The sequence below is a fragment of the Plasmodium coatneyi genome, chromosome 7 (assembly GCF_001680005.1).
Source record: "Plasmodium coatneyi strain Hackeri chromosome 7, complete sequence".
Taxonomy (NCBI): Eukaryota; Apicomplexa; class Aconoidasida; order Haemosporida; family Plasmodiidae; genus Plasmodium; species Plasmodium coatneyi.
The window spans coordinates 1,273,784-1,296,824 of NC_033562.1; the positions used below are offsets into that span (position 1 = coordinate 1,273,784).

A 23,041-nucleotide genomic window follows, 5' to 3' on the forward strand; every position below is an offset into this window, starting at 1 on the left:
ATACACTGTTTTTTTTTTTTTTTTTTTCCTCTGTGTCGTTCAACATTAAATATATTGATATACACATGGATGATCATGGATGGGAAATTTTTTTTTTTTTTTTTTTCTACTAATGCTTATTCTTGCGCTTTGAACATTTTATAACTGTTACAGTAATGTACTTAGAATTACAAATAATTAAAATTTCCACGGGGGTAACATTATGTAGGGTGATAAGCTACATTCTTCCTTCCCCGTTGTTCTGTACTCCTCGCCCTTCTGGTAGATGGCCGTGTAGTAGTATATGGAACAGAATATAATGTGTTAGAATCATCAGTTGTTGAACCCATTGTTGAACCTCCTATTGTTGAAGTTTCTGTTAAATCGTCAAAGTCTTGATTGCTTGTTCTTCTTTTTTTCCTTCTGCTTCTATTACTGCTGCTGTTGTTGTTCCTTCCTGCGTTCCTTCCAAAGAAGGAAGTGTTCCTCCTTATCCAAGAAGGTAAGGAAGTGTACTGCAAAAAAAAAAAAAAAAAGAATGTGTGTACCACATGTACAATACACAAGCTTTATTCTATATTTGTTCTTTTGAATGAAAAGAATAAATATGAATAAAACATTATTATTTATAATTCTAAGTGTATCGTGGTAGTTACTTTATAAAGAAGGTAGGTAAGTGTTGTTAGGCTTATTGTGCCCAGTGTACCCGTTACAGCAGTAGTGGTTGCACCATTACCATTACCACCATTGGAAGTGGTACTACTATGGGAAGACAGAGGATCACCCCTTCCATGATCTTCAGTTCTAGGTGCAGGAACAAATCTGCTTTGAAGTACCAGCTGTGATGATGCTGCACCCTCCGCTCTCAACACCGTACCACACTGCAATTTTAACACCACAGGATCATAATTATCCTCGAATACTGCCTTAATGTACTCACAATATGGATCAGTGGCAGAAACTCCCTCACAATCTCTCTTTACATCTTCATATATTGGAATAATGGCTTCTAAATAAGGGCCATATTTAGCAGCACATTTAGGCTTATTAGAGAATATGAATGATTTTATGTCACCGCAGTCTACGAAATAATCGAATACGGCTTTCCGATTAAGGAAGATTGTTTTGTCCATATTACTGTTGTACTTATAGTCCGTGCACCCTAATTCCGACCACTTCTTTAATTCATGTAATACCTTCCCAATAATAGTTCCTAATGATGATGTAACCTTACATGTATTCAATAGTATGTCCCCCACCCAGAAATACAAGAAGTGGCACTTCCCATCAGTGGGCCATGAATAACTATTCTGTGGGGACAGGCAGCAGGCGGCATTCGCAATTATATCAGCACACCCTTGAACTTCCGTTTCCTCCTCTAAACCGTTCTTTAATCGCCCTTTGGCCGCATCATCACCGCAGGTGCAGGATTTATCGCTATTTTCGAATTTACTGTAAAAATTTATATATGACGTTAATTTCTGCCGATCTCCCTCCTGCAGAGGTCATTAGCAGGGTGTACATATATATGTGTGTGTGCGCCTGCACCCTTATATTCATATACACGGCCTCTCTCTATATTACGCATGGAGTATGGTATACATACACTCATGTATGTACTTTTAAATGATAAAATTACCGATAATACTGCGGCAGGTAATTTCATTGTGTACGTGCAATCTTCTATTATATAAGATCTTCTTACACAAATTGTTCATACGCACGTATGAAAAAAAAAAAAGAAATGTATGCCTCCCTTAATAATAATAACACTTTCCTGCAGTATAATCTTCCTCCATTTATGGTGATTTCATAGTAGTAAATTTTTTTATCTTTCTTTATTTTCTTTCCTTTCTTCTTTTCTTTTTTTTTTTTTTTTTTTTTTTCTTTTTTCTTTTTTCTTTTTTTCCTTATTCCTTTTATTCTTTAAACTTTCGTCCATTCTTTTTTTTCTCTTTTTTCTCTTTTTTCTTTTCTTTCTTTCCTTTTTTTTTTTTTTTTTTTTTTTCTCTATATATTTCTTTTCTTTTGTTCTAATATTAATTTTTTTTCTTCTTTCTTTTTACCTTCCAACACCCTCAACAATTAAGTAGCAAGCCACATTGTTGTCCTTACATCCTAAAACACCCAGATACCAAGTCACATTTGTTGTCCTTACACCCTAAAGCAGCTAAATAGCAGGCCACATTGTTGTTCTTACAACCATAAAACAGCTAAATAACAGGATACAAGGTTGTCCTTACACCCTAAACAGCTAAAATACCAGGCCACATTCATGTTCTTATACCCTGAAACACCTAAAGTACCAGACCACATTTTTGTTCTTACACCCTGAAACCTTAACCTTATGTGCGAAATCCTACAACCACACACCCACAAAATGCGAAATCCTACAACCACACACCCACAAAATGCGAAATCCTACAAACACACCCCTAAATGCGAAATCCTACAAACACACCCCTTAAATGCGAAATCCAACACAAACACACCCTAAAATCCGAAATCCAACACAAACACACCCCTAAAACGCGAAATCCTACACATACATCCCTAAAATGCTAAATCGTCTTACACACACACCCTAAAATGCGAAATCATACACCATAAGTGAGAAATCCTCGTCCCTTTTGTACAGTATAGCATCCTAGTGCGCAAATGTACCGCACACTTGGCGTTCTTAGGAATATGCTAGCCGTACGGTCCGCATTATTTGTAGAATTATATATATGCGCATCTGCGGCGACGTCGCAGCTACAAAAATTCATTGTCTGCAATGAGGCAGTTTTATACTACATAAGCTAAGTGGCTTATATATATGCCATATGGATAGTATGTAACTGTGGCCACCACAGTGTGGAGGTTTGTCTATACTACTCAGGTGGGCGACAGCCAGGCCTGGGGTGACACACCCCGACGGTGGGCAACAGCCCCTGCTGGGGGACACCTCGCCGGGTTGAATCCATTTTCTATTCAGTACTTCATACAGAAGAAGGGGGGGAAGTCTACATATGTGCGATGTCGTTTTTATTTTAGTTCAGTTAAAAAAAGCGGTTTTTCACTATGCATACATTCAACTCTGTGTTCACACGCCACATGGGACAACATACTACGGTAACACGTGCAAAATCGACATCATTATGTTTATGTTCGACATAATTGAGATATAGGGTACCATAATGTGAAAGGTTCTATGGTCGCCCTACTAAGGAACAAACTCGAAATTTTATATATATAAGAAATGTATAGAGAGAAGTGTAGAAAGATGTGTAATAAATGAATATTTACTAGCACAGCATGAAGTATGTTAATGGGGAAAAATATAGAAGGAAGGAACGCTGTTCTTTGAACATATGTGGGATGGGGGTTACACGATTAATGTGTGCTCAATTTGCTATCCTTATTAAAAGGTACGCGTTCTAATGAACTACTCCTTTCTAATGAATTCCTTCCTGTATATATATTTCTACATATATAATAAATATAGAGCATCTATAATTATTATATACGCATAAAAGTGGAAGGATAATTTGAGCAGTTTAAGGGTGTACACACTCCATAGGAACTGGGGTTCATAATATATATACAAAACCATCCAATTAATAATTTATTTTTATATGCACCACACATTTCTCATGCGTTATTTCCTATATTACACATACAATTCACACAAAAAAAGGAGGAAAAGGTATCTACGTACACAGCACAGTGTACATTATACTAATTGAACATTCTTCCTCCTCCTCCACACTTCTACATTTATTTAGATTTTTGTGACCATATATATCATCTGTATTCTAATAATAAAGTGCACCTATTGGGATAATAATAATGTATATATAACCATCATAATCATTATCCCAAGCAGCTACTTTATTATTATTATAATACACACGATATATATATATATATATATTCACAAAAATCACAAGAATCCAAATAAATGGAATGTAGAAGGGAGGAGTTAGAAGGAGGAGGAAGAATGGAAATAGGAAGGGGAAGAATGCTCAATTAGTATAATGTACACATTCCACATATAAATAAGTTATTCATAGTGTACTTACCGAAAGGGAAGGGAAGGAAAGAATAAGAGGAACACATTAATGTATGAAATTTAATAAGGATAAAAAATTGTGGGGAGCTCAAACAATGTAGTGCCTATTTTTTAAAATAAATAAATACTCTGTAGTATCCGGATCAGGGAAGAAAGGAATATAAGTTGTGAAATTATTATTACTGAACACTTATGAACGGGGGAGGGTAAATTGCAGAATATTATTGAAGCAGTGTGCATATTAAGGGTGTGGAGAAGGTGATATCTCTCCATATGATCTATATGCTACATATACGTAAAAAATCTTCAAAAAATTTTCCATAAGAACAGTAAAGCATGTATTAATTATATGTGCTTGAGTGTGTATTTATGAAAAGTGTGCTCTCGTATGTACAAAATAATTAAGAAAATTGATTAGTAATATAATGTTTCGGGAATAATTATGCATACACTCCAATGTTACAAATAAGTGCATCAAGAACATGCGGGAATTCCTGATTTTCTTCTTCTTCCCTCATTATTTTTGGCTTATTTTCTCTTACTGTTGCGTTAAATATGTGCAAGGAGGTATGTAATACATATATATGTATTTGATCGAATTCAGGTGTTAAGTAATGTATTACCTGATGGGGAGGAAAGGAATTTTGTAATATAGGCTTCATAATCATCCGGAGGGGGTGTACCAAAATTCATACATATGTTTATTCTATATGAATATATAGAAAGAAGAACACACATTTTAACATAAATCTAATGTACACTTAAGAATATACACATTTGAACAATGGCACCGGTAGGAGAAGTATGAGGGATTATTCCATATTTCCTATCGATGACTCCATGTGTATGTAATATTTTATCTACAGTATAATATAAATGATAAAATATATAAGAACATGCATATACATTCCACTGAAATTACCTATATAGGACCAGATGGAAGATGATATATTACCTTCACAGAAGGTATATAATAAATTTAAAGAGAAAAGTTGCTGCCGGAACTATAATGGAATTTATACAGGGACGGAGCGTGAATTAAAGCAGGAGAATTACGTTAAAGACTACGCGAATGATATTATAGAGGCATGGTGCTACACATTTAGGCAAGACCAGTTCAACATGGACTCATACTGGGGGGACCGTTGTTATTCGCTATATTTTTATATAGGAAGTTTGTTCTGTGGAAGTTCAAGTGACGAAGAATTCTCAGACCACATGAATACGGTTTACGATGTATTAACGCAAGGTTCCGGGAAGGATAAGTGTCAAATTACATACCGTGATAGTATTAAGGAAGAACTTTTTAATGCTTTGAAAGTACTACACGATTTTCACCATGACGAAAAAAATTATAAAGCCCAAATTAATGCAACACACTGATTCTAAGATGCATCCATATTGTGATCGAATACAGCAAGTCATTTTAGCACATGAGTTTGTGCAAAGGGATTGCGACTGTCACCCGAGAAATAGGTATTGTCATGATTTTAAATACAAAGTATAAAGACTACAATAAGTATGGACTGTCCGAGTTAACATCAAAATGTGAACCAGGAGTGCGTGAAGCGGAATCTGAATCAATGGCAATAGTACTTGGGGTTCGTCTTTCTATTTTTTTTACAAGAATAGAAAATGTAGTAAAGTGCATGTAGTATTCTATGTATAGTTACTATAAAAGTAAGAGTACGTGGAAGCATATGTATCATACTCATTATATTTATAGGACCAACATTTGAAAATATTACCCTCAGTAAAGATGTATGAGGAATTAAAGAGCAAGGCGAAAAGTCACGATAAGGATAATTGCAACAGTTCACTAATGGCAGAAATAAATAGATATGTTGAAGATCCCGGTACTGTAAAGAATATTATGGAAGTATTCTGCTCCATATATGAAATGGATAGTAGTGGATGTGAGAAGAAGAAATGGTGCGATGCCTTCTATTACTGGGCAGGTGAAATATTGTCCAATAAATTGGAAGATTTTTGGTTTAGGGATACTATGAATAAATTCTACAATGGAATGACGTACAATAGAGGGAAACACAGGTGTAATTTTATATACTCCTATATGAATAAGAGAATATTCCTAGCCTTAAAAAAAGTGTTTGATTTCACGAAGGACGAAAACACTATAAGGAAACAATTAGGAACAGGAGTAACGAAAAAGTGCACTCCAGGATATCGGAAACATCTAGAAGATATAGAGGGAGCCTATGAAATATTAAAGAGCGAATGTAAGAGCAGCACTATGGGAGAATGGTATAAAGCATTCAACAAAAAATATGGAGGTTACAAGAATAAAACGGAGCTAGGATTGAATTGTAAGCTAATAGACACGACAACACGAACACACGAAAGTAACTCCGTATCCCAGGGGCAACAGCATTTACTGGGTTCCGTTCCTGGAGTGGGTATTCCAATAGTTCCAGGAGTAGGTGTTGCTCCAGAAGGTAAAGTGGTTGCACCTGGGGTAGGGGTGCACCGCACAGAAATTCCAGGATCCAATGATTTGTGACTACGTAAAAATTATTTTCTCCCCCTCCCTTACTTTTTAGGTGACGAGCAGCCCCAACAAGAAACTCCTCCTGCAGAAGGAACATCTGGAGCCACCACTGGTGTAGTAGGTACGTGTATTCAGACAGACAGAAGGAAAAGGAACTATATTCCTTCTTCAGGAAGGGGAAAGGAACAAAAATTCCCTTTCTTGAGGAAAGGAAGGAAAAGGAACATATCTTCCTGGAAGAAGGAATGGAACATTACCGTCTCTAAGGGGACAGGAACATTCCCTTCCTAATGAGAAGGAAAGGAAGGAACAACTACCCCCTCAGAAGGGAAGGAAACGAACAACTTTCCTAAGGGAACAGGAACATTACCTTCCCCAAAGGAGGAACAACTTTCCCAAGGGAAGGGAAGGAACAATACCTTTCCCCCAAGGGAAAGGAACATTAACTTCCCTGAAGAAGGAAGGGAAAGGAAGGAAAGGAACAACATTGCTCCTTGAGGAAACGAACAACTTCCCTAAGTGGGAGGAAGGAATAAAATTCCATCCTTGAGGAAGGGAAGGTAATGTTCCCTCCCTTGGGGGAAAGTACCTTCCATGGAGGGAAAAGGAATAACTTTCCAGAGGAAAGGAACAACATCCCTCTTGAAGGGAAGGGAAATGGAACAACCTTTCCTTAAGAGAAGGAAGGTACTTTCCTGAAGGAAAGAAAGAAGAAGAATACGTTAAGATTATTTCATGTACTTATTTATTTTTCAGCTGCAAGCACGGAAGCGATTGCTGATTCTGCTGCTGGGAGTGTCGCACCTGCTGTGTCTGCTGGAGTTGCTGCAGTAGGATTACCAACAATCATGTTTCTCTTATATAAAGTAATTGTGCCTCAACATTTAAAATATATAAATAATGTAATGTATTAATATTTTCTTTCTTTGGAAAATAAATGTTAATATGTGCTATTTATACATGTGCTGTATGTACTTTTTTTCCTTCCTTCCCTTCAGTACACTTCATTATTCTCTGGGATAAAAAGCTCCTTTGGAAGCAGCAGCATCAACAGTAAAAGCAATAGAAGAAGAACAACAAAAATTGAAAGTGACTTTGATACAATAACAGAAGACGACACCTCAACAACATATTCCACAAAAAGTTCAACAGTAGCTTCCACTGTAGGTTCTACAGCAGAAGACGAATCTACCATATATGATCGTGGTAGGTCAACACCCACAAGAGGAAGAAGAAGAGTAGGAGCAAATAATAATGGAAGGAAAGGTCAACAACAAAGACTGAATAGAAATAATATAAGTTATGGACGTATGTGATGCGTTCCATTAAATGTGACGTCCTTCCCACTTGATATAAATGGCTATGTGTATTTTATACAGTGTAGGGAATGAGCAAAGTTGCATTTATTCCCTATTTTTCCTTACCTTTTTTTTTATTTTTTTAAATATTATGAATTAATTCAATTTAATTTTTTCTTTTTTTTTTTTTTTGTTGTGCCAGTTTTTGCCCTTAAAATATGGATTCTTTTTCGTATATACACAATCATGTGCGAGATGGTAAAAAATTTGTGTAATTGTGTACACAGTTCCTTTCCTTTTTTTTTTTTTTTTTTTTTTTTTTTTTTTCTTTCCCGTTCTTTTTTTTCTTAAAATTTAAATTATGTATGCTTGGGAAGGGTTCCCAGTTGCGCGGGTGGCCCTTCCGCACCGTGGCGGACCGCAGAGCGACGCAAAGCAGAAAGAATATGGGGTGCAGAGTTAAACACAATCGTTAAAAGAAAGAAAAAAAAAAGAAAATATAAGAGAAAATAAAATGAAAGGGGGAATGCCATTTTGCCCTCTTTTACACTGTATGAACCCTATGATTATTTATATTCCTCGCGTGAGGGAAACACTGTATTTAATGTTACATATTCTGGTAACCTATATTCTTCCGACGGTCGGTTGTATTATTTGTCCTTCTGAGTGGCTCGTCATATATGGTATATGCATCACTAGAATCTGCCGTTGAACCCTGTGTGGAATATTCTGTTGGACCTATTGTTGAATTGTTCTCCGTGGAGTATTCAGTAAAATTTTCAATTCTTGTGCCGGAGTTCCGTCCTATTGACCTCCTTTTTCTTCTACTTCTATTACTGTTTGGAAAGTAGTTATTTATCCAATCAGGTAAAAGATTATACTAAGAAAATTATTCAAAGGGAAGGAAGATAAAAAGGAAGGGATGTGTAAGGAAGGTTTAGAAGTATGCACCATACATATGAAACAACTTTTTATATTCATTGTTTTTTAAAAAAAAAAAAAAGAGTTGGGGAGGAAAAATATTAATAAAATGCTATTATTATTCATATTTTTAAATGTGTGTGTGTACGTATATATTGTCATGGGGATCATTACTTTGTAGAGAAGGAAGGCCATTGTTGGTAATCCTATTCCTAATGTGCCAAATACAGAAGAGACAGCAGTAGAAAGTGCTATACTTGCTGTACTGGGTGCAGAAAGTTGTTCCATGGACTCTGGAACAGTCACTACCTCACATGGTCTATCTAATAGATTCTTATATTGGCCGTTAGTAAACATGTCTGGAAAGCCATTACAGTATTTACCATAAATTCCTGCGGCACATTTTGCCTTCGCACCCTCATAAGCTTTAAGAATAGCCTTCAGGTGTTGTTCATATTCTTCATTACAACGGTTTCTACTGCCGGATAACTGCACTTGTATAGCGTCATAATCCTTATAGTACTCATATAATGTCCTCATTTGGTTAAAAGTGCCTTGGTCAATAAGTTCACCTATCTTTTCACACTTGTGTTCAACTTCCAACTTCTCCAATGCTTCGTAAACTTCACTCAGGAATTTTGAAAGGAAAATTTCGCCCGATTCTTGAAGCGCCATACTCCCTAACCAATAATAAAACCAATAACACCATTCGTTATTTAGTTTCGTGCCCTCCTTCATTTTGCAGGCATAGCAATAGGCTCCTACAATCTCATGGGCAACACCCTCTATGCCCTGATACTGTTTTAATTCACTTCCTAAACTATCTTCTACGATCCTAACAGAATCTCCATCAACAGAGGACTCGCAACAATTTGTACACCCACTCAGATCATTATACCTTGACTGTGAAGGTAATTTATTCCAATCCTGCCCCTATAAATGTGAAGAAGGAAATATATATATATATATTCTTAGGTATTTTCCACTTATTCATTATATTATGGATAAAGTGTCACGCGAATAATATGTATGTTCAATATTCGAATATGGAAGTAACCGTTAGTGGTGTTCCTTTTCCTCCTGACATTGTTCATGTTTATATTTTCCTTGTACATGTGGAATGGAATTTCTCTTAAAATATGTTCCTCCATATATACTCATACAGAAGGAATATGTGAGTTTTCCTGTGGTTTTATAATTGTAAATATGAAATTTTTATTCACTTCAAGTGTACACACTATTCAATTTTTAAAGCAACACTAATCCATTATATATGTGCATCGAAATCATCATGTATATAAGAACATAATATTCCTTCCTTTAGGTAGGAAAATTCAGCATATGTATTATTAATTTATGCCTTCCCTGTTCCTGAAGAAGTTAATTATAAATTGTTAGTACACATGATGCACAGTTCATATACAGAATACTTCCTTTCTTCTTAAATGTGTACATACATATATGTTCAATAATAAATATGTGTTCACGATACCAAATGGAGAAAAGAATATGCAATGCAAAGATATGTATGCTCACATTTTTTGTTCATAAGTAAAATTTTTGTGTGTGCACGCCTACTGAAATTTGTTATGCAGTAGCCCCTACCTCTCCCTCCTTATGATCGAACTATTATAACAATTTTCACCCTCTTTCCTGCTATAATTACACTATAAACAATTTAAACAGAAAAAATATATATTATACTATTTGAGTTCCATTTTTACACTCCCTTTAATCTATATTATATTCCAAAATTCAGTTCACACCTCCTTCTGCCTCCCTCCTCGATCTGAGTGCACTACACATAGTTTATTTATTTACACAACAACGTTGTGAACTGTGTGTACATTAAGGGAGGGGGGGAGTAAGAGGATAAGGTAGTTCCAACAGCACAGGGAGTGTACACATTTCATACACATAAAATGAATTCATTTGTAAAGTAATCAAAGGAAAAGGAAGGGAAAGGCATAGGTAGAAGTAGAACACACAGATAAAGAACAAATGTAATGTGCACTTAAAAAGGGGGGAGTGGATAGTTCCGTTAATACTATACACCTGCTGTGTGAGTAGTTCCCTCATAATACACTTTCTCAAGGATGGAAGAAAAAATTATGAGGATTATTATTACTAAAGGGTCACAAATGAAAAAAGGAGGGGAGGGGAAGGGGTGTATTAAATAAAGTATTATTATGTGAACACACATATATGTATGAGTGTTCTTCCTTCCTTTCATAAATAATTTCGTATATAATTTTTTCCTTTATGTCACACGTACATATATATAATATGTTACTGTTGCCGTCCGAAAATTTAAACAACATATATATACTCTTAAGGAAAAAATAAAATATTAGATGTTCATATTCATGAATAATCACACAACAATAACAGCAGAAGTAAAGCATAGAATGCTTACAACATTATACAACTTAATATATGAACAACCATTAGAATAAATTTCTTCCATATAGAAAGGACATATACACAACAGAAAAATATACACACATAAACAATAACCATGACAAAGGTAATACGGATTATTATATGTGTCCTTCCATGTGAGGGTACATGCACATATACACATATAATATTTCTTATGTACATAATATAATAAATATAAGGAGTGTATATATATATCTTCTGCTAATCATATTTGTAGGGGTCTGATTTTGATAACTTACCTTCAAAGGCCAATTTTTATAATAAATTCGAAAGCAGCGGGGAGGCCTGTGAAAGTGAGTGTGAAGGAGAAATAACGAAGTATAATTTAGGAAGCGGTGATTTTAATAACTGTAGAGACCGAATTAAGAGAGCATTGGCCTATTTACTCAAAGTATACGGAAAAAATAAGGAACCGTACAATAGTGAACCTTATCATTTCTTTTACTATTGGATAGGGAAAGAATTATTTGGGAGTACTCATAGTACTTTGGTCCTCCCCACTAAAGTGGGAACTGTTAGCGGAACTATAAATAATTATTGTGGGAAGAATGGAGTATGTGGACTTCCGTTCAATAATCATCCTAAACAAGATATTTTCAATAATAGAAAAACATTATTCGACTTCTGGTATGACTATGGTGCTTTGCTAACACTTCTAGAGAGTAGTAAGTTCCCGAATGTTGAGACATGTGAAAATTACTACCAAAATGTCGAAGGAGCAAAGAGTGAAATGGAAGCACACTGTATGTCCGACGGAAGTGATGAATACTGCCAAAACTTTTGGGAACGACGTAAGGAAGACATTAAGGACAAACTATCAAAATTGAAATCTACATTAGCAGCTGCAAAGCAAAGTATAGAGAGCGAAGCACAGTTAGCCGCCTCCAAAAGAGAAGAAGCTGTACGTGGTGCCACCACCACTTCTTCCATCTCTTCTATAATTGGCACCCTAGCAACAACAGCCGTTCCTTTCTTATTATACAAAGTAAGCATCCAAAATTTTCAAAATTTAAAAAAATAAAAAAATAGAAATATTTAACAATATTATTAATATTCTTCCTCCTTCCTTAGCCCCTCCTTTCCTTCCTTTTCTTCCTCCTTTGACACTTATTTCCTTCTTTCCTTAAACACTCCTTCCTTCCTTGGACCATCCCTTTCCTTCCTTCCTCCTTAGACCCCTTTCTTTCCTTCCTCCTCCTTAAACCCTCTTTCCTTCCCTCCTTAGACGCCCTTTCTTTCCTTCCTCAGACCCTCCCTTCCTTCCTCAGACCTTTTCTTTCCTTTCCTTCTTTGACCATCTTTTTCCTTCCTCCTTTCCTTAGGCATCCCTTCCTTCCCTCCTTAGACACTTCCTTCCTTTACTTTCTTCCTTAGACCCCTTCCTTCTAACCCTAAATGTGAAATCCAACATCCAATTCCCTCCTTAGACCTCCCTTCCTGCTAACCCCTGGCTTTTAACCTTTTCCCTTTTTAATCCGTTTCCTTCTCTTTAGTATAAACCATGGTCTTCCTGGTTCCGTAACCATTCTGGAAATGGAGGAAGAAGTAGCACAAGAAAGAGAAGGTCCACCGAGCGGAACATTGACGAATTAACAGAAACTTCAACAGTGGATTTCACAGAAAGTTCGGAAACAAGTTCCACAATAGACGGTTCTACCGTTCGTCCTGCCGCCTACATAGGACAACTCAATGGAAGAAGAAATAATAATGCGGGGGGTCGCGGGATGGTAGGTTATCAAAACATGTAACACACATTAGAATGTAAAACCTGAAGAGGGAAGGGGATGGAAGGGAAATGTTCCTTCCTTCCTACCCCCCATCGGATGAAAGGAAGAGGACGCACATAAATAAGTACGCATAGTTCATATAATGTAAGAAGCAAAAATGTCCATTCTTTCTTTCACCCCTTCCTGTATTTTTTTTTTATTCCTTTTCTTCATATTTCTTTCATTTTTTTCCTTCCTACATATTTGCATGTTTAAATAACAACTTGAGATAAGTTACTCCCAAAAAAGGGGCGCTGAAAAAGAAAAAAGGCGCTTACCCTTCTCAAAAAAATATTTAAAAAAAAAAAAATTATGAAGGTACAAAGTTGTAACAAAAAAAAAAATTTAATGAACATATTTTGTATCTTCAATAAAAAAAAATTTTACGAAAAGAATCAAAATAAAGTGGAAAAAATTTCTTTTCTTTTCCGCTCATATTGATTACACATTATAATGAATACTTTAGTACAATACTAAAAAGGAAAAGGAAAATATAAAAAGAGGAGAGTGAAAAATAAAAGAAAGAAGTGCAAAGAAAGGAAAAAAGAAAAAGGTCATACCATTTTGCTTCTTCCCATGCACTGTATATAGAAACTGTGTACTGTCATTTATGCTTCCTGCAGGGAAAGAATATTATATACCATGTTACACGTTTCATGTTACATGTTCTGATAACTTATATTTCTTGACCTCTGCCTCCGTTGCCCTTGCGAATTCCCTGTTCTTACAGATTGTACGTCATACTCTATTGAACCAAGTGTTGAATTTCCTTCCGTAGAATATACTGTTCCATATTCGGTGGAAGAAGTTTCTGTTAATGTGTCAAAGTTGTGTCTATTTGTTCTTTTTTTCCTTTTTCCTTTAGAAAGATTCTTACGTATTCCAGAGAATAAATTGGTATACTAAGGAAGAAAAGAACAAAAGAAAGATTTAAGGTACAAAAGTAAGATTTTGGATATGGAAATTCAAGGTTTAAGGAAGGGTAGAAACATGTACATGGTATATATTAACGTCCATTTTTTACATTTATTTTAACACTTATTCTAAATAGGCAGAAATATTAATAAATGTTACTATTATATATAATTTCACCTTGTAATTATAATTGTTGTGATTTTACTTACTTTATATAAAAGGAATGCAACAATTGTTGGTAAGCCTACTCCGGCCACTGCAGAAGAGATGATTGGAGCGGTAGGGGTGCTGGTTCCGACAGGGTAGGTTGCACTATTTGGCTGCACCACACTCTCATGGGATTCAGAACTACTTTCTTCCTGTGTGCACTGCGCTGGATTGTTCAGTACACACCCAAATTTTAATTCAGTCTCATTTTTATAATTTGCATGCCACTTCCCAAATTGAGTACACCATTCACGTCCACTGTTTTCCCCTCCTGTACATTTCTTCTGTATAGTTTGATAGGCACACTTTACGTTCTTTAGGTATGTTTGATATTGTACAGGACAGGGATCCCCTTCTCCCACTCCACTCAGTATAGTACTTTTATCCTTTTGATAATCGAATAGTCTTTTCATTTGTTTGAAAATTTTCCAGCTGATGTTGTTCTTCCGTTCATATAAATTAGTACATCGCTTATCAACTCGCAGTTGTTCCAATTTTTCGTATATGCCTTCCATGTAGGTCCCAAATTTTTTATCAAGTTCATTTACTGTGCGCATCACATTCTCCAGCCAATAATAAAAAAAATTACAGCCATCACTATTGGAACCACTTCCTTTTTCCATTTTAGATGCTTTACAATAGGCTCCCACAATGTTATTCTCATAGCTGCCACTAATATTATACTGTTCTAATTTATGCTTTAGCGTACTTATTACTCCTGCGGCCCCGCTATTAGCATCACAGGAATGTTCATCAGCATCATCGAATTGGCAATATACTTCCTGTGAGGGTACATCTTTCTTACATTTTTCCTATAAAATATAAATAAGAAGGAGGAATATACATACGCTGTATGTTCCTATTACACTGTAGAGAGTGCATTACATGAATAGTATGTGTATGTGTATCCATATGGAATAAGGAACAGGAGCTAATGTAAGCGACTCCCCCCCTCTCTTTTTTTTACCGGACGTGTAGGTTTCGGTAGTGCTTCGGGAGTACATTCCAATTTCTCTGGTTTTGGATATTGTGTCGTTCCCCCCTTATAGTTTGCCCTAAATCCGGTACAATATTCCTCCCCGCCAGTCCTACACCATTCCTCCAATTCATCATATGCATCCTTAGCTGCCTGCAGGAGTCCTTTACATTTTTGACAACTGGAAGGTTCCTTACTCCTGGGGCGTCCTTGTTCATCTTTACAATCATAATGGTAATCGAATAGTGTTTTTCTATATTCGAAGAGGGCATCGCTTATTTTTGGGTATAAGTTTTTGCACTTCCCTTTGTATTTAATCATAGGTGGAAATTCCTTCAGTGCAGTGTAAATTGAATTCATGACCACCCCAAAACTCTGAGCAGGCTTCTTTCCTCCCCTAACTTTTTCACCTAACCAATAATAAAATAATTGACAGGGAGTATTATCGGATGGGTTGTTCCCGTTCATCATACATACATAATAGTAATTCCTTACAATGGCAGAGGCCACTTTCTCATCCTTCCCCCACGCACTACTGTTCCACACTTCTAATGCGCCCTTTACTTTTCCTATTACTTGTGGGTTGCATTCCGTTCCTGTACGACTACTTCTACAACTCTTCCCTCTTTCTTCGAATTCATTGTAAATTTTTTGTGAAGGTAATTCTTCCATAACATTGTCATCGGGTGTCATGGTTCATATGTATGTATGTGTGGATATATTCATCTGCATATATACCGTAAATTTATGTTATAAATTGTGTTCTTCCTATGTGTGTTGATACAGAACAAAAATATATGAGAACTTTGCTTCCTCCATAATTGGGATACTCCAAAATTTTTTTCCTTTTTTTTTTTTTTTATTAATACATATTCCTAATTTTTTAGGTATCCATAACACATTATGTGCACACATACATTAACATCATTATATGCATATATATAGTTAAAACCAAAAAGTAGGAATAAATGTACTAGTATAACAGAATAAGAGTGGATGGGTCAAATTATTCGTTCACATTCCTTATGTATTTTTATTGTACCTTTGCAAGGTTCTGTGGAATTATTCAAAATAGTGCATTACATTATTATGCATTTCTCCTATGTATTGTGTATATAAAGATGTACCTTCCCATAACAGAAATCTTTGCTCACACTTTTAATTTTTGTTCACTTGTCACTTAAAAGTGCTACTTAAAAATTGCCTATATATAGTACACTCCATATATGACATATTCCCCCCTATTATGGATTGTGTACCTGCATTTCTATTCAGAAATGCAAATAGATATATAGAATAAAAAAGAATTACACAATAAGAATAATCCCATTTATTCTTACATCAGGGCTCATTATTCAGACGCTCCCTGCGTTTATGACCGCTGTGTAATAATAATAATTTACTTTTTCTTTTTTTTTTCCTTTATAATATGTAGTGCTGAACTTTTCTTACGTAATAGTAATATACCCTATATACACATACACATGTATGCATCAAAATCATGCCGTACCATATGTACGTACTTAATGCAAGAAAAGTAATAGATGTACTGGAATAACAAAAATAAGAACAGCAAAATAAGAGGAGAGGGGCAGAGTGTCGAATTTCTTCCCATATACATGCCGTTATTTATTATGGATATATTGACTGCTTATGATTGTGACTGTCACTGTATATGTGATTGTGTTCGTTTGGAATATTCGAAAACATTATATTTTTATTATTTACTTTATTCTTTGCTTCATTTATTCATGATGCGTGCACAGGGAAGTTTTTGCTCCCTAAGATAAAAAAAATGTGAGCGTGTGTTATTCATTTATGCTCAATTTTTCCTAAAGCTGGGATTATTAAATAATATTGTTCACATATATATGTAGTATAAGGAACGTATAAAAGGTACTTCCTTCTTACTCTCCTTTTTTCACGAAAATGTGAATACATATATATTGTTCAATATATTAGGTCGTGAGGAACGCACATTTATATTTATCAAGTACACATGTAAGTAAGGGGTGGATGGAAGGAAGGTTATGTTAGGTGGTAGGTGGGTGGAAAGGAAAGGAATGGTTCTAAGGAAAGAAGGAAAGGAGGGTTGAAGTAAGCCCGTTAGGGGTGGTTGGTGGAAGGAAGATTGTTAGGTTGTAGCGTGGTAGGTGAGTTGTTAGGGTGTTAGGGTTTAGGGTATAGAAATTCGGATCTCGCGTTTAGGTTTCAGGGTATTGGAATCAGATTTCGGGCTGATTGTATAGGGAGTCGGATTTCAGGTTTAGAGTTCAGGGTTTAGGGTATAAGAAGTCGGACTTCGGTTTTAGGGTTTATGGTTTATGCTTCACATATTCAGGATTTTGGGTTTAATATTGAGTGTATAGGAATTGGATTTCGGGTTTAGGATTCAGGGTTTGTGGCCTGGTGTTTAAAAGAATAAGGGTTGTGTTTGAATGGGAAAAGCTTCTAACAGATAGATGGTTACTTCCGATAAATTAAAAGAGGTTCCTGGCTGTAGGGAAAAACTCCTCGCAGTTAGGCAAACTGGACAAGGGGGTGACAGGACAAGGGGAGACAGGACAAAGGGGAGACAGGACAAGGGGGAGACAGGATCAGGGGAATCTGGACATGGCGGAGACTGAACAAGGGGGAGACTGAACAAGGGGGAGACTGGACAAGGGGGAGACTGAACAAGGGGGAGACTGAACAAGGGGGAGACTGGACAAGGGGGAGACTGAACAAGGGGGAGACTGAACAAGGGGGAGACTGGACAAGGGGGAGACTGAACAAGGGGGAAAGGAACAGGACAACCCCGTTCTAATGGGACAAGGGTCATCCTTCAATGTGCACACTTATAAGGGGTGCATACAAAAAAAAAAAAAAAAAAAAGGGGGGTAATGCTTTACTTTTTTTTCTTGCCAAAAGTGTTGCATTATTTGTACTTTCTTTTTTTCTTATTTTTTCTTTCTTACATTTCTATATATAAATAACTCTGCATGCAAAGGAAAGTAATACTCCAAACAGAGCCGAAAGAAGAGGGAAAGAAAAAAGTGCTAACCTCATCAAAAAAATATTTCAGTATTTAAAAAAAAAAGGAAGGAAAAATTTATGTAAATAAAGGATTGGATAAAATATAAATGAACACTTTAAATATTAAGTGAAAAAAAAAATTGCAAACACGTGAGAATAGAATGGAAAAATATTTTTTCTGACTTATGTTTATTGCACATTAACAAGAACACCTTAGTACAATGAAAAGGAAGGAACAGACCGGGGAAAAAAAAAGGAAAATGTCCTTCAGTTCCGGTACACTATATAAAATGCACAACCACTTATATGAAGTGGGACACATTCATTCAATTCTCCACATGCTACTTATAATGTAGGGCAGCAACAGCAGTAGATTATACTTATTGTTCCTTCCTCCAGGAAGGTTAGCACATCATTACGTGGGTTGATATTTTATATTGGTTTTTTGCCGTGAACTACTTCTTCCTTGGGGTTGTCTATTATTTGTTCCTCTTCCCCTTCTTCTAGGTGGTGGTGATGACCTACCACAATCATATATGGTAGAATTGTCTGTTGACAGATTTGATGTGGAGTAATCTGTTGGCGAACCTATTGTTGAACCATTTTCTGTTAAATCGTTAAAGTTATGTCGTCCCATTGCTGTTGTTCTTTTTCTTCTGTTCTTATTGTTGCTATTTTTATTGCTTCCCTTAATGAAGATGCCATTTATCCATGAAGGTAGGAGGTTATACTAAAAAAAAGAAGAGGAAAGGAATGGGGAAAGGAATATGTATTATGTGCAAAGATATATAATGCATGCATGTATACATATATACCACATATATATACATAGTGGTAATTGTATGTACTTACCTTGTAGAGGAAGAAAGCGACAGCTGCTGGTAATCCTATCAATGTGACAATTGTGGAGGAGATGACAGTAGAAAGTGATGTATTTTCTGTACTGGGTACAGAAAGTTCTTCCATGGACTCTGAGACAGTCATAACTTCACGTGGTTGTGTTAGTAGGTTCTTGTAATCTTGGTTATTGAACATGTCCTGGAAGGCACTACAGTGTTCTTTATAAGTTGCTGCTGCCCCACATATACTCTTCACTTTATCATAATCGTTAAGAATATCTTGGAGGTGCTGATCATACTTTTCATCACATTGGTTACCACTTCTCTGTAACTGTTGTTTTATAGTACCATAGTCCTGGTAGTACTCGTACATTTTTCTCATTTGTTTGAAAGTGCTTTCGGCAATATATTCATCTATCTTTTTACACTTACGCGCAACACTTACCTTTTCCAATGCATTATAAACTTTCTCCATGAAGTCGACGAATCCACTTTCTTTGGATTCCTTAAAGATGGTACTCCCTACCCAGTAATAGAACCAAAAACACCAATCATGATCAGGTGCATTGACATGTTTTTCTTTATATATGTAACAGTAGGATTCTACAATTTCATTGACAATGTTCTCTATGCCCTGACGTTTCCCTAACTTATCCCTTAACTCTTCTTATACTCTTCCGGCAGAATCATCAATCAAAATGGAACTGCACTCATTTGTGTGCCCATTCAGATCATGATACGCTGTTCGGGAAGGTAGTTGATCTAAATCCCTTACCTGTAAGTGCAATTAACAAAATATATATATATATTTTTTTTTTGTATTTTCCACTTATGCGTTATATTATTGATAAAGTATAAAAGGCATAATCTGTATGAATCTCATTTGAACAGATAAGTAACCGTTAGCGTCTTCCCTGGTGTTGCTACCATTGTTAATATAGACTGCGTCGTATATAATGAATTTATTCTGAAGTATGCTCATTTATACAGAACATAAATATGTGCGAACGCCCCCTTTTCATTCTATAATGATCATGGAACAGTGTTAAATTTCTATTTCTCCATCCAACAGTACACATTACTCAATTGTCAAGTAAGCACCGTATTCTATATACATGTGTTAAATCATTAGGGACATTTAATTAAGGTAAGAAGAGGTATGAACGGGCGTACGAATGAACGAATAAACAAAGAATAAAAAAATAATGGATCGAAGGAGTCAAACTCCTCCTCATGTTCAATCTGTGTATCTATGCATTATAATTCTAAACTGTGTACGCCTGCTCGAAATATTACCTTATTATGTACACTTCTCTCTTATTATATATATAAGCACACCTTTTTTTCTATTTGACGAAACATTTAACATACATGTACTACATACTTTTATGTTTTATTGTTATGTTTAAAGGGGAGAGTTAATTGAAAATTGTTAATACATGCACGTATTGCATAATTCAAACAAGAAAAAAGGATCGCACACTCTTCCTTCCCCTTCTACCTTTTCGGAATGTACACATTCCTCCATATTCAGTGAAAAGAAGTATATATATTCAAAATTAAAATAGAGAAAAGGAGTGTAAAACAAAGATATATATGCTCAATGAATATTTAAAAGTGAAAAGTTTGTGTATGCACACCTCTGTAGTAGCGGGGTGTGAAGCAGCCCCCTTCCCTGTATGATCGGATTGTTGTTATAATAATTTTGCACTCATTCTTCCCCCTCTTTTGTTCCTTATACCTTTTTCGAATAATTACACTATAAACAGTTTAAACATAAAAAAAATATATTATATTACCTGAGTTTTCTTCCACATTCCTTTTTTTTAATCTATGTGCACATTACAGAATTCATTTCACACATTCAATTCCTTTTCACTCCCTCCGATAGGTATATTGCAAGTATTTCATTCATATACACAACAACGTTGTGAACGATGTGTACATTAGGGGGGGAGTAAGAGGATAGGGTAGTTCCAATAGCAAAGCGAGTATGTGCACATTCCACACACATATATATTCAAATGAGTTCGTTTGTAATGTACTCATTGCAAAGGAAGGGAAAAAAACAGAGAGAAGTAGTACACATAAAAAAAAAACAAATGTAATGTGCACTTAAAAAGGGGCGAGTGGATACCTCAGTTAGCACCATACACCTGCTGTATGAGTAACTCCCTCATAATACACTTATTAAGGGGTGGAAGAAAAAATGAAGAGGATTATTATTACTAAAGTGTTATAAATGAAAAGGAAGGGGGGGAGACATGTACATTGCTGAGCACATTATTATGGTAAGGGGTACACGCACACATATACGGATGTATGTATATATGTACTTATATATGTGTTTTCTTCTCTTCCTCTCATAAATAATTTTGTATAATTTTTCCTCTATGACACACACATACCTATATATATGTATATTCCCGGTGCCGTTCGAAAATTTAAACACCATTATATACTCTTAAGAAAAAATAAAAAGTTCCATATTCATCAACAATCACACAACAACAACAACAGAAATAAAGCATAGAATGTTCACACCCTTACGCTACTTAATATATAAACAACCATTAGAATAAATTCAAATTACATATATAGAGGAAATATACAAATAAACCATGTCAGAAACAGCACCAGCGGTAAGGAACAATTTTTAAAGGGAAGCAGCACATATAACATTTCATATATGTTTGATGTGATGTTGTGTAAAGTGAAATAATACAAATATATAAGAATATGCACATATATATATATGTATATTCCCTTCAAATTTCATTTGTAGGTTAAAATTAGGAGTATGATGCCTTCGAGTATCGATTTTTATCATGAATTCGAAAGCGGGATTGTAGAGTGTAGAAGTGGAAATGGATGCACGGAGAATATAAACGGTCTCGAAACATTAAATGGGAAAATAGGAGATTATTATGGTAAATTATCAAAAGCAAAGTGCCATGCGTGCAACATGTATACAGACAAGAAGAATCCCCAAAAAGATGCCTACCACTTCTTATATTATTGGATAGGTGAAAAATTATCTAAAAGTAAAACGGTACAGAAGGAACTTTTCGGAAGTGACATAAGTCTTCGTTGCGGAACTATAAATAATTATTGTACAGAGGGAGGGGGCGGAGTATGTGGACTCCCCTGCAATGATCGTCCTGAACCAGATATTTTCAGTAATAGAAAAATCTTATTCGATTATTGGTATGATCACACTGTGGTGAGAGCTGTGTTAGAATTTAGTGGGTCCCAAGGTCTTGAGATATGTCAAAGTTACTTTGACGAAGTCAAAGCAGCAAAAGATGCAATGGAAACACATTGTAAAACGAATTCAACAGATGAGTACTGCACAAAATTTTGGAGCGCACATAAGACAGACATTAATAATAAAATATCACAATTTCAAGATAAATTGCAACAACTAACAACACAGCACCAGCTTGCACAACAATCCACACAATCCCAATTAAACGAAGTTGTTCGTCAAGCAAATAAAGCTTCTTCTCTATCATCTGCTTTTGGTACCATAGCAGCAATAGAATTCCCAGCATTGGCATATTTTCTATATAAGGTAAGAACTAAAACAATAGTTGCGAAATATAAATAATAGTTGACTTTTCCTTCCTTCCAACCACCACACTAGCAACCGTCCTTCCACCGCTAACAAGCGTCCTTCCACCACTAACAACTGTCCTTCCACCACTAACAACCGTCCTTCCACCCTAACAACCTTCCTTCCACCACTAACAACTGTCCTTCCACCCTAACAACCTTCCTTCCACCCTAACAACCTTCCTTCCACCACTAACAACTGTCCTTCCACCCTAACAACCTTCCTTCCACCACTAACAACCTTCCTTCCACCACTAACAACTGTCCTTCCACCACTAACAACTGTCCTTCCACCACTAACAACTGTCCTTCCACCCTAACAACTGTCCTTCCACCCTAACAACCCACCTACCACCTACAATCCCTAACAAACTTCCTTCCATCATACCACCACCCTAACAACCTTCCTTCCCTTCAGTATAAACCATGGTCTTCCTGGTTTGGTAACAATTTCAATGGAAGAAGCACAAGAAGAAGGAGATCTGTCAGCAGGAATGAATTCGAC

General features: G+C 35.8%; 4 protein-coding genes across 4 annotated transcripts; all 4 read right to left on the bottom strand.

The window, feature by feature from the left end:
- Nucleotides 1–200: 200 nt before the first annotated feature.
- On the bottom strand, nt 201–1,645 carry PCOAH_00018390 (Variable surface protein Vir7-like protein; the record flags this gene model as incomplete). Its single annotated transcript, XM_020058648.1, has 3 exons — nt 201–494; nt 636–1,475; nt 1,619–1,645. The coding sequence occupies 3 exons, from the start codon at nt 1,643–1,645 to the stop codon at nt 201–203; spliced, it is 1,161 nt and encodes a 386-aa protein (XP_019914214.1).
- Nucleotides 1,646–8,447: 6,802 nt separating this feature from the next.
- On the bottom strand, nt 8,448–9,876 carry PCOAH_00018400 (KIR protein; the record flags this gene model as incomplete). Its single annotated transcript, XM_020058649.1, has 3 exons — nt 8,448–8,720; nt 8,936–9,694; nt 9,847–9,876. The coding sequence occupies 3 exons, from the start codon at nt 9,874–9,876 to the stop codon at nt 8,448–8,450; spliced, it is 1,062 nt and encodes a 353-aa protein (XP_019914045.1).
- Nucleotides 9,877–14,057: 4,181 nt separating this feature from the next.
- Nucleotides 14,058–15,760, bottom strand: PCOAH_00018410 (Uncharacterized protein; the record flags this gene model as incomplete). Its single annotated transcript, XM_020058650.1, has 2 exons — nt 14,058–14,903; nt 15,059–15,760. 2 exons carry the CDS (start codon nt 15,758–15,760, stop codon nt 14,058–14,060), a joined length of 1,548 nt encoding a protein of 515 aa, XP_019913933.1.
- Nucleotides 15,761–18,404: 2,644 nt separating this feature from the next.
- PCOAH_00018420 (KIR protein) lies at nt 18,405–19,903 on the bottom strand (the record flags this gene model as incomplete). The annotated part of the gene is made up of 4 exons (XM_020058651.1): nt 18,405–18,475; nt 18,608–18,812; nt 18,935–19,584; nt 19,822–19,903. 4 exons carry the CDS (start codon nt 19,901–19,903, stop codon nt 18,405–18,407), a joined length of 1,008 nt encoding a protein of 335 aa, XP_019914213.1.
- Nucleotides 19,904–23,041: the final 3,138 nt, after the last annotated feature.